The sequence below is a fragment of the Amblyomma maculatum genome, chromosome 1 (assembly GCF_055883805.1).
Source record: "Amblyomma maculatum isolate TAMU_Amacu chromosome 1, ASM5588380v1, whole genome shotgun sequence".
Lineage (NCBI taxonomy): Eukaryota > Metazoa > Arthropoda > Arachnida > Ixodida > Ixodidae > Amblyomma > Amblyomma maculatum.
Window position 1 is genome coordinate 117404604 of NC_139344.1, and position 12464 is coordinate 117417067.

At 42.9% G+C, this 12464-nt stretch overlaps 1 protein-coding gene across 1 annotated transcript in view; it reads left to right on the forward strand.

The window, feature by feature from the left end:
* Positions 1-6836, forward strand: part of LOC146203685 (frequenin-1-like) — a 37802-nt gene extending 30966 nt beyond the window's left edge. Inside the window, exon 7 of the mRNA XM_084603204.1 lies at positions 2870-6836. Within this exon, the coding sequence (XP_084459330.1) occupies positions 2870-2962 (93 nt within the window). The 3' untranslated portion in view covers positions 2963-6836. The remainder of the gene's footprint in view (positions 1-2869) is intronic.
* Positions 6837-12464: the final 5628 nt, after the last annotated feature.

Below are 12464 nucleotides of genomic sequence, written 5' to 3' on the forward strand. Positions count from 1 at the left end.
GATTCATGCTAAACGAAAGTTAAAAGGTTAAAGAAAAAGCATATGAATCCGAATAAAATAAAAGAAGCTCAGGATGTGCTTGAACAGAAGGTGAACGCAGCTAAACATTATTACTATAATACTTCACTGCCCAACTTCATTAAAAATGATCCTGATAAATTCTGGAAGCATATGAAGGAGAAAAAGAAATCAATTCCGCAATTAACAGTGGATGACAGACTGATAACTGATGACATAGACGTAGCGCAGCACTTTAATGAATATTTTCAAAGTGTCTTTTCAGTATCTAATGTTATTACCGGGTTTTCAAAGAAGTGTGAATTTGATGCCAGTTTTGTTTCTTATGCTGGTATTGTCAATATGCTGGTAAATCTCAAAACCAAAACTACATGTGGCCCTGACTAAATACCGAATATCTTCCTAAAGCGGCATCCTGAACATGTCGCGAAATATCTTGTTAAAATTTTTTCTGTTTCACTTTCGTCGGGGGAGCTCCCGGCTGACTGGAGGGTGGCCCGAGTTGTTCCGGCATTCAAAAAGGGAGATCGAAAAATACTCCAAAATTATCGCCCCATCTCTTTAACATCTCAATGTTGCAAGCTCTTGGAGCACATTGCGGCAAATTGCATCAATGAATTCTTGGCTGAAAACAATGTGCTTACAGAGTTTTAGCATGGTTTCAGAAAGGGTTATTCGACTGTAACACAACTGGTATCCGTAATTCATAACTTTGCGTTATCCCTCGACAATAATGGACAAATAGATGTAATATTTTTAGATTTCACCAAAGCGTTTGATAAGGTGCCGCACGACAAATTAATATTTAAACTAAGAATGATTGGCATACCTGACATTTTTGTACACTGGATTGTTGCTTACCTCACTAAACGAACCCAGTACGTTAAAATTGGCGAATGCAGCTGGGCCATTCTTCCAGTCACGTCAGGGGTGCCCCAATGTAGTGTTCTGGGTCCCCTGTTATTCCTGATATATATTAATGACATCGTGAATGTTGTGAGTCCAGGTGTTCAAATCAGACTGTTTGCTGATGATTGTATTTTGTATATAGATGTAACAACTCCACATGATCACATTGTCCTTCAAAATGATTTAAGCAACATGTTAAATTGGTGCAGTGAATGGGGGATGTTGATAAACGCTGACAAATCAGTAGTCCTCCGTGTTACTCGTAAGAAAGCTCCGCTTGTTTTCTCTTACTCCCTTGGTTCTTCACCACTGCGCAGTACTAACAGCTACAAATACCTGGGTGTTACCTTAACTTCTACTCTGTCCTGGAGCTTACATATTAACACTATCTGCTCCTCTGCCTTCCGCAAACTCTGTTTCTTGAGACACAAACTAAAAAATGCATCCTCTTCCGTAAAGTTACTCTCTTACATCTCTTTCATTAGACCTAAGCTAGAGTATGCATGCATAGCATGGGATCCTCACACTAAGTCAGATATCAAGCACCTTGAGAAAATACAAAGAAAATCAGTTCGGTTTATATTTAATAAATTCGCTAGGTTTGACTCATCCTCTCAAACAATGACAGATAATTCTATTCCCACACTTTAATCCCGCAGAAAACAGCTGAGGCTAGAATTCCTTTCTCTCCTGATAAATAACAAGCTTGCAATAAACCAGTCCCCTTATATATCTCCTGCATCAACACGCTATACGAGACATCATTATCCTGACTCACTGACACCCTATTATGCTTGAACTAACACGTTTATGTTTTCCTTTTTCCCTCGCACAATATCAGATTGGAACACTAATTTACAGATGGCTATGCATTGCGATTAATATTGTATAATATCTTGTTACTTTTGTTGTTGTTCTTTGCTCTTTTTTTGTAGTCAACTATGCCCCTCTGCTTGGACCCAAGGGTCTGCAGTATGTAATAAATAAAAAGTGCAGGCTGCGGAGAATACTTTGAGCAATACCGATTACAGAGCAGCATTCCTGGTAAAGTACGCTTTGAAATAAAGCTTAAGCCCTACAGTGGAGAAAGAAAAACAATTACACGCGTTCAACGCTGCTGAACTTACTGTTGAGAGAAAGCTTTGGCGGCGGGCGACCCAGCGTTGCATCGAGCACAACCAGCCTTCCGTTGAACGCATCAAAGTTCACCGGCGGGGGTAAAGGCGTTTATTGCATCTAAATATGGGGGACACTTACGCTCTGCCTTTAAGGGTATGACGCGATAGCGTAGGCTACCAGCCCACATATAAAGCCCCGCTTTAACCAAGCGGTATGAACGTGGTTTAGTGGCCTATAGGGGTAACGTGAATATCAGGGTCCTGGCAGGCTGATTCTGACATAACCGTCCCATGTGAATCGAGAGGCCCAAGTTGGCAGCTACTGCCACGGTGCCACGCCAACAACTTGGAAACCTACAGTAGTGTAGCTTTCGGTACATAAAGATCACATTTTAAAGCCCGGTTTGTCACGTCATCCCGTATACAGCGGGCTTCCACCAACTTTAAAGTTCTGCATGTGTTTTTGTTTTACGTAAAATTCTTTTACACAGTCTGATACACTGATTGTAGAAATAGCTTTGATAGAGATGGAATGTCTCGTGTGACCGCCTCTGCAGCCAGATGGCGCTCTCAAATGCCTCTTGAATTGTACATCTAACCGCATGTATACACATTTGGATGTGCGAGGCACACTGGAGATTTTGATGACTTCAACACAAGCCTCTTTATACCTCGGACTTCTCGTGCGGAGGCTTGTGCGGACTGGAATGCAAAATTCGTATGCGGAAAGGCACTGAATGTCCTACGCAGAGCCAACTGCGCCCGCGACAAAGTGACATGTGTCTTGGCGAGTGTCTGATTCTTGATTGTTCTCTTTTGCGCAGAATCACGACAACCAGCTGACGCTGGACGAGTTCAAGGAAGGCTCGAAGCAGGACCCCAAGATCGTGCAGGCCCTGTCTCTGTATTCTGCTTGAACGGCTGCTTCCCTCTCTCCTCCCTTTGGGCCTGCGCACGAAAACGACAGCAGCAATACTCGCCTCCTGCGGCGATGTACCCTTTCCCCAGCCTCATGTGCTGTTTCCTTTGCCTGCATTGCCTTTCTCTTTCTCTCTCTGCTTCTTTTCCAATTGTTCCGACCCTGTCTTTCTACTGCGTTGTGCCGGGGAGGGTTTCCACTTGCGAACGGTAAACGACGGGCGACGGAGTAGACGGCTCCACCCGACGGGCAGCACTGACGGCAACAAGCCAGACGCTGGAATTCGAATCTGACATTTGAGGCACCCGTAGTCGATGCTGATGCGCGCGAGGCGCATCCTGTCATACTTTCGGTCGATAAAAAAAAGTTCTCCCTACAGATCGAGCCACGAACGGAGGAACATGCTCATTTTTGCTCTCTACTCTGCAATCTTTCCTCTCGGTTTCGTTTCTTGCTTTCTGCAGCACTTTTAGCTTAGAACTTTAATCTTATTCGCATCTGTTTACAGTGAACTTTGGAATAGTCCACACTGCGCACTTTTCCGCAGCAGTCACACCATTCGCCCAGCTCTCTTACAAGCGTCATGTCACTTGACTACTTGAGCACTTTTCTTTTTCACAGCAACAGAGAGTGAACCTTATCATTTGTTTTTTCATCTCTGACAAAACTCGAGTTGGTGCATCTGTCTTGGAGGGAAGCGTACGCATTTGTATACGGGCAAAGCAAGAAATGGACGCAGACACAGCGCTGTGTCCGTGTCCTTTTCTTTCTTCATCTGCATACAACAATGTGCGCGTCCCTTCTAGGTGTCGAGGAAAGTTACGACAAGCCAGTAATACAGAAAAACGAGAAAATGAGATAAGCGCGAAGCTAATTCGTCGCGTAGGAAAAAAAATGAAAGCAAAAAGAAATTACTGTGAACAAGAGGAACACGAACAGTGCACTGTGCCTAGCCGTCAGTGCTGCCCCATCCGGAGTGGTCCCGCTGTCACCACGAGGAAGACAATCGTTAGTGCTAGCTCTCTAGTCGCGCTACGCGTGCTCTGCACGTAGAGCCCGGTACATGCGCGTGCGTAGTTTCTACGCGTAGAACTCGTGTGTACGTAGACGACCATCACAGCTCACGATACAGAGACCGCGTGGGCGCTGCGTGTCGTGTAGCGCGCTCCTTCCGCTGGCCGGCAGCGCCTTCCTTAGTGCGCGCTTATGAACGGCAGCCCCGTCGGACACCATCCGGCAGTAGAACACCAGCAGTAGCAGCACAGGTAGAGCGCCGGCACATTGGTGCGCTTTGTGAACGTAGCGCAGTGCAGACACCAAGACAGAGAGAGATGAGCGTCGGGCCGCAGACTCACTCGCTTTCTCTGAGGCGGCACCCGTCGGTACGTTTTGCTTCTTCCGGCGAGTATTCACCATTCTCGGGCAACTATGCCCATTCGCACGCCCTGCTCCCGTTCTGCCTACGAGTCCAGAATATTACATTTGCCTCGTTTGTGTGCAAGGATTTACACAGAAAGCCAGTGGCTGCTTCTGGAACGGCGTGCCGTTAGCCGTGCGTCTGTGTCTGCATGGTTTATGAGGGCATTAACATCAAATGGCCCCGACCGGTTCACATATCGGTCACGCATTTCCACCGAATAGTGACGCCAGAAAAACAAGAAAAAAGAAACCGAGAAAACAGCTAACGAAGTAGAAAGCGTGACAAGGGCACCCCGACAACCTCACGTCACTCCAGCCTGGCAGAAAAAATATGCTTCTTACTAGCCCAAACGTGATAACTGTTAATTTTCATGTAAATGGAGCGTCAGTTTCAAGCCAAGTAGAATTTATGGGAGCAAATTTTCGTCCTGTTTTTCTATCACTCATTGTAGGCTTTAGATAACGCTGTCGGCCTGCAGCGAACTACAGATACCAGCTTGTCAGGATGCGACGTGAGAATGAAAGAGAAAGCGTTATTCTTACGGGAGGTATTCCGAAATAGATTTCGAACCTTTCAAGCACGTATAAAATTACCTGTGTGTCTGTTAAAGAGACAAATAAAAGAAAAGAATTAGGACAGAATAACCGTAAAATGATACAATACTACGACAGAGCTTGTAAATGTGGCAAAGAAAAAAAATGTTACCTCTAGCTTAGAAGTTACTTTTGAGGACCTTTACAACTTCGTTTGGAACAAAGTACAAAATCTCACAAAATTACAAATAGCTGTTTGCTCTACTTCCCGCCGCACAAGGTTCGTTTTTGACATTGCTTTCGCCTGTCCTCGTGCTGCTGAGAATTTGGCAAAATGTTTTTAATGAAAAATAACATATGGCCAAAGGGCACCTGACCCTTATTGATAAAGCCTAGTTCGCGAAGAGCATTGCACGCCAGGGGCTTCTCGTAAACCGAAAAGCCTAAGGAAGATGTTGCTATTGCTCATTTCAAAGATGGTAGAAAGTAAATGTTTGGGCGCCTTTAATCTGAAATATAGTTGATTGTTGCAATGCAAGGGGAACATGAAACGTATTTTTTGCAGTGTAACCCAGAGAAGCTTAGGATTGTCATTACTATTCGTGGCTAGCTTCTCTTGTATTATGTAGAACTTTTCTGGGCCGCCTGAAATAATTCTGCACCTCAGCTCTTTTCTTTTTGTTCTTTTTATGTGTAATGAGCGGCTTATATATTTTCTGTTTGAAAGAAGATTCTTTTGCTCTCAAAGAAGCAAAACGAAAATCAAATTGGCACCTTCGTCCCTCGATGTATACATTGCGCATCACCGCCGTTACGAATTAGCCGACACTGTCAAATTGAAGAAGATCCAAGCGCTTCCTCAGAGAACGGGAAAGTGAACCGAATGCAGTACATCAGTGCTATGTATTGCACCATTTAGTGCACACTCACATTCTACTGAAGGTACGAGCAAAAATAACGTGGTATGCACAAGAAAAAATGGCTGATATGGAGAAGCGGTCGCTGGAGTCACTGCATGTTTTTCGAACATGAGTTGTTGTGCTCGCTGATAACTTCTGAAGTAAAACATTGTTGATTTTACAGTGTCTGGAAGCGACAACACGGGGACTGAGAAATGACGTGTTTCTTTTCTGTTTTGATTCGTTTGGTCTTTGTATAAACGCATCAGTGGCGCGGATTGAAACACTATCAAAGGGGATGCGCTGCGTGAGAATGAAGTATAATCTTAAGAAGGGTGTGCCAAGCAGCCAGTCCTTAATCCGTCAGTGAATAATAAGGAAAGCAGCTGAAAGCTTGCATGCTCGCACAGAGGCACGCCAACAGAAGCCCTGGACTTCACGTGAGAAAGCGAGAGTTGCACAGGCTACCGGCGAGCCTGTCCCTGCATCAGGCACGGCTTGCTGCACTTTAACGTAGGGAAAAAAAAACTGAGCACATCAAGGTGACCAGCACTCGAATCGCCACGCGTCGTAAGGTGTTGCACGGAGAAAGCAAAGTCAACAAGTCTGCGACCTGCACAACGGAAATAAGAGCCGTGACACAGCTCCGTCCTGCCGCGATCCAAGAAAACGGAGAAAGTGCATAGTCGCCATAGAAAAAGCCGCGCTGCCTGCAGAAGCGCTTCACAACCTACAGTTCCTTTACCTCACAGTATAGGTCTCCCTTGCCGTTCAGTCATCGCACGCGTTAGCGTGATTTAGGCCAAGATACTCACAGGTGATTCTGTCTCAGAAATGGACGTCAGAAAAATCGCTTAGAGGCAGCTCACGGGCAGGAAAGGCGGCGCCCAACTGACATAGTACCTTTGGTACTGAAGTCTACAGCATCACCTGCGCTTGCTTGTTTGCTGCACAGGTCACCAACGCCCATATCCGTCGGCCTAATGCGCCCGGAAAACACGATGCTATAAACAACCAAAATGGGACGGTTTTTTTTTTTTTTTTTTTTTTTTTTGCATGTGCTTGGTGGACATGTTGCATTTGTAATGGGCCTACAACCTTTCCTAAATACGGAAAGCACAACTGGGAGAAAAAGAAGGCAAAATAGAGCAAATTGTTATTTCATTCCTGCCGCGGAAACGCAGATGCTCACGGCAGATTGCTATGTTTTGTTTGGTCCGCGCGTTCGGACGGTGCACTTTTTGTGACGTGCAGACGAGATGTGCATGTTACAACAGTCTGCTTTTGTTTAGGGCGTTCCCTACAACCCCAGCCAGCTAAAAAAGAAAACAAAAACTTGCATAGGCTTGCACAAAAAAAACAATTAAGGGCACACACACATATTTTTTCTTTTTGTTATACATAGAAGTGCTTGTTTGTACCGACGGTGTACGCCAACACACACAGTATCAGGGCAAGGAGCAGTCAAATACGTAGGAAAAAAGTTTAATTTGCACCACACCAGCGCCAGCTGTCGCATGTTCAGGCAAATATATGCCTGCCTTAGTGGAGCCCGCCAAAAAACAAAGGAAATGATTCGAAATTTGTCTGCAAGCTGTACTAGAAGCAGGTTTTTAATGTTAAGAGCCTGTCAGTCTTTCTAAAGTACCGAGGCTGCGACACGCCACTCTCAAAGATGATGACTGACAGTCTGTATCTGATCAAGTTTTGTTAAAGGTTTCTTCATGTCGGCTTTCGTAGAGAATATTTAGCGAGCCAGCGAGGAAAAAAAGAATCGTTGGTTACCCGAACTGGAAGGGATAAGATGCTCGGATCCATTGGGAAAAAAAGAAGCAATTTCAAGCAAATCGCTAACCTTGGATCTTTTACTCTCTAAAGCATTTCTATTCGCTCAGTGTTGTACATTTTACTTTCATTTTATTCTTGAGGTACTGTACATTTTATGATGCGCGTATATTAAATATGACTAAACGTTAAAGCAACATGTTCCCGCCGTAAAATGGATGATCATATCGTGTGAAAAAAAACATTATTCGTGTTTCTAGAGCGTTAAATACAAACGCCTATTTTGCTCTACCTACTTCCTTACAGTATCACATTCCAGTCTCATTTGTAAATAAGATTTGAAAGCCACCTAGACTAGTGTACACATTTGATGTGATGAATATTATCCAGTACCTCTCCCACGTCACGCATAGAGTAGCAACGTTCAAGAAATAAAAACAAGCCGACAAAAAAAAAAAAAAAATTGCGTTCCGCAGTTAAGAAATGCTTTGCAAGACCTTTAATATACACAATTTTGTCCCTACACTTTATGCTTTAATTGTGCCCTTCTTTGTTTAAGAAAAGACCAACCTCTCAATATGTATTTTTTTTTTAATTTCCCGTATTCTTGTATAGAGAGCCTTTACGCCGTGTATGTATGCTACGCGGATGAATTAAATGGTAAATAATGTCTAATGGATCGCTTTCGGGACAAGCACAGATTAAAAGACGTGTCTTGCACCTTTTTTTTTTGCTCTCTATTGGCCAAACAAAAATATGTGCACCTAAGCAAACAATAAGACGTTGCAACCGACCAACTTCACCCGTAATATAAATGCCGACAGTTTCGCAAGTACACTTATGAAAACCTAGCATGCAAGTACGTTAAGACAGGCATTGTGGAAGCGTGCGAAGTACGAAAATTTTGTTGTTCTTGCTGACATTCTTGTGAAGTTAAAGCTACCATACACATATCACAGATTTCAAATTGCAGTTGTAAGTGGACACCCGTACGGTGCGCAGTTGACACCCTGTGTTGTCGTGCATGCATCAAGCCTTTCCTCTTACTTATCTGTGAAGGTGTTCACATGTTATCCGCCTTGAAGTATATTTTATGTAGGCTCTGGGCTGCTCATATGCATTTTGATTCATAATATTTGTTTGCCTTATGACCTTTTTATTCCTGGTGCTTCGTCCGCTAGCCGATGTTCTCGATAGTTGTGTGATATGAGGCACATCAACAGTGTTTGCTCATGTAGAACCTGACGTTTCGTTCCAAGACTTCACTATTATCAAACATTCCCCCTAGTAACGAAGAAAACGCGTGATTTAAGATAATGCCGGAAGAAAGGTATCGCGAAATTGCTCGTAAAACACGAATAGGTGGAAACTTGTAAGTGTGGAGCTCGTGTTTTTTTTTTTTTTTTCCCTCGCTACCGCACCCCGTAGTTGCGAAAACTGGCTCATTCTCTACTTACCTTTACTTCTTTGTTTTTGATGCTTATCACAGCGTTGTAGGCATACATTTCTCAAACTGACGTCCTGTTTATCCTGTGATCTGACAGTCTTCACTTGTGAGAAATAAACAATTGTACAAAAATGTCTTCAATGATGCTCCTCTTTTGCGCAATGAAGGCGATATCGAGTGGCGCTCTAGCGATGTTACACTTCAGTATACAAGATAAATGTGTCGTCAGGTAGCATGGTGCATATTGAAGCACGGCAGTCGCATGCTGCTTCGTTTTCCGGTAGCAGTAAGTTGCGCCTAGCAACCTTTACTTAGAGACGTTGGCTGCGACGGAGTTGGAAAAAATCATGCGCCTGCGCGTATATAGGTAACCGATCGCGTTTAGTAGCCCGCAGAAAAGTCTTTAATGCTAGTGGCCCATAGAAAAAATAACAAAAAGAGCTCGAGGTGCGTGGCTACAGTTGCACGCAAAGAGAGAGAGAGAGAGAGAGAGAGAGAGAGATACCTGGACTTCTCTCTGATGCTTCATCTGCAAAAGAACGTTTTCAAATTTAGACAGTAGTCTTCATGACAGTTCTTGAATAAGCAGCGACTATTTCGCAACTTTTCATTCAACCGTGGCACGTGAAAGAGGCGCAAACGGGAAAAGAAGATTCCCCTTTCTGCTGGAGCCATGCAAAGCAGCACAGTCTTTTGGTTCTCAATCATCTTCTGTTCCCGAATTCCCTCCTTGTAGCCTCTGCTCCCTTCCAAACGCCGCTCTTCCTCTTGGTGGAGCCGCCGTCAAGGGCTAGTGATTGCTGCACCGCGGAAAAGAAAATTCCTCCAATTGACGCGGGTACCCCGGAAAGAATCTCGCTAACTCCGTCTGACAGGGCCCATCGAGATGCGGACTATCGCAAGCCTGAACCCAATCAACTTGATTGACCCCAACAGTGCCGGAAAAGACGATCTTGCGCAGGCCCGCCACGTCCTGGGAAGCTGTTTGCTAAATGCGCGTAGTGCAGCCAGCGGCAGCCGCCGCAAGGACCAGGACACTGTTGAACGCGTTCTCGCACGTGCCGTTAATGAGTACCGGTCTCGCGCCGGTTATGGACACGTCAGACGTTTCTTAAATCATGAGAGGTGCTTTGTGTATCTTGTTCCTAAGTGAATGCGAGGTTTTTAGCTTTTCTCTAAATTTAAAGCTCGAAGTCAAAGAAATTTTTGCGCGCTAACTCTCTCCAGGTACTTGTTTTGCTTTGTGAATTTATGATGTGCGGCGAGACAGGTTGGTTGCATTGGCTGCAGGGGGCAAATGCCCAAGAGATCATTCTGGGGTGTTCTACTTTACATGGAGAGCACTGCGTTGGGAAGTTGGACAGGTTCATTTTCTGTGACAGTTTTAAGAAGTGCCGAAACCTCAAAAGCCATGAGCTGAAACCAAACTCTCTAATTGTCAGTTTACTGGCTTGCGTAGAGCTGAAATGCACACGCTTATTGAATTCAGGGACTGAAATGTCACACTCAAACGCCGGAAACAAGTGGCATCCCGCTGACGGGGACAAAATTTCGCATATTTCTTCTCGCGAAGAGGGCTAGGAAATACTTTATTACAGCCATAAAAAGTAAAAAAAAAAAGAACAAAAAATGAGAGCTGAGGGATTAAGAATACCTTGCTTCCGATGACCTCGGTGGCTTGCTCCAGGAACCGGCGAAGAAAAAAAAAAAAAAAACGACGTGAATGAAGGCTGCAGCCGGTGAGTATTGCAGCAAGTAATGGTGCGCCATGCACATTTTGAAGGGGCCAGTAAGAGCCATGTCACCACGGTAAGTACAGGGGGCGCGTTCGCGCATAGGTATGTGCCCCTGCTGCGCACAACGCGGCAAATGAAGCCAATCGGCGAACCGAAGAATAAAGCGACCCTGCTCTAGTGCTGAACACGAGACTTACCTATGTAGGATATGTAACAAAATTTCTGCAACATAGGGGATGCACATAGCACTGCCTCTGGTCGCCTCGTTAATCCTGACCGAATGCTCGTAATTTCATGGTTTGGTCAAGCTTTGGTCGGCCATTTGTATGCGTAACAATCTTCGGCCAGCTGTTGGATGCCCACGGCGTCTATAGCACTTGAAGGCTATCCAGATATGATATGAGCTTTGTGTTCCGTGTGGTTTCTCATTAACTTGTATCTGCCGACTCCTTCTGAAGTTGCAGATGATCATAATTCATCTGCAGTAATTTAAAAGAGAAAGCTCTGATAACCGGGATCTTGCAAGCAACAAACATTGTGAGCCGTGGACGCAGGTAAATATGCCTTCTGCCAGGCGGCACCTGTAGCGCCATATATATATATATATATATATATATATATATATATATATATATATATATATATATATATATATATATATATATATATATATATATATATATATATATATATATATATATATATATATATATATATATATATATATATATATATATATATATATATATATATATATATATATATATATATATATATATATATATATATATATATATATATATATATATATATATATATATATATATATATATATCTGATAACCGGGATCTTGCAAGCAACAAACATTGTGAGCCGTGGACGCAGGTAAATATGCCTTCTGCCAGGCGGCACCTGTAGCGCCATATATATATATATATATATATATATATATATATATATATATATATATATATATATATATATATATATATATATATATATATATATATATATATATATATATATATATATATATATATATATATATATATATATATATATATATATATATATATATATATATATATATATATATATATATATATATATATATATATATATATATATATAACGAAAACAGCGGTTTATTTCCGACGTTTCGGCCGGGGCCCGGCCTTCGTCAAGGAATGCGCAAAGCAGCCTATGCTTTCCGCTTAAATACATGCGCTATTAAAGGACATGTGACAAGCAGTAACACTGTAATGACAATCGAATAAGATGCGCGTACAACCACAAATAATACATTGTCAAAGAGGTTATATCATTTCATAATGGCGCGTGTGGCGCTCATGCAGTACATTTTCGGTATGGCATACAGATACAAAGCAATTGCACGCACAATGTCCGCTCACATGCGCACAAGGTAATGATGAACGCGTATTGCATCTTTTAAGATATTACCAAGAATCATACGCAAGTTATGTAATCATCTTTTAACACACACAAAAAAAAATGCAAAATTCAATACACGAGGCGCAGTCGCTAGTGAAACAAACAGAAAAAGAAATTTTTATATGCTGACATGTAGAAAGTTCAAATCAAGTTTACTGGAGCACTCTTTTGTATGCTCCAGTAAACTTTCGGTTTTCGTTACCTTTGATGAAAATATATTAGACTTGG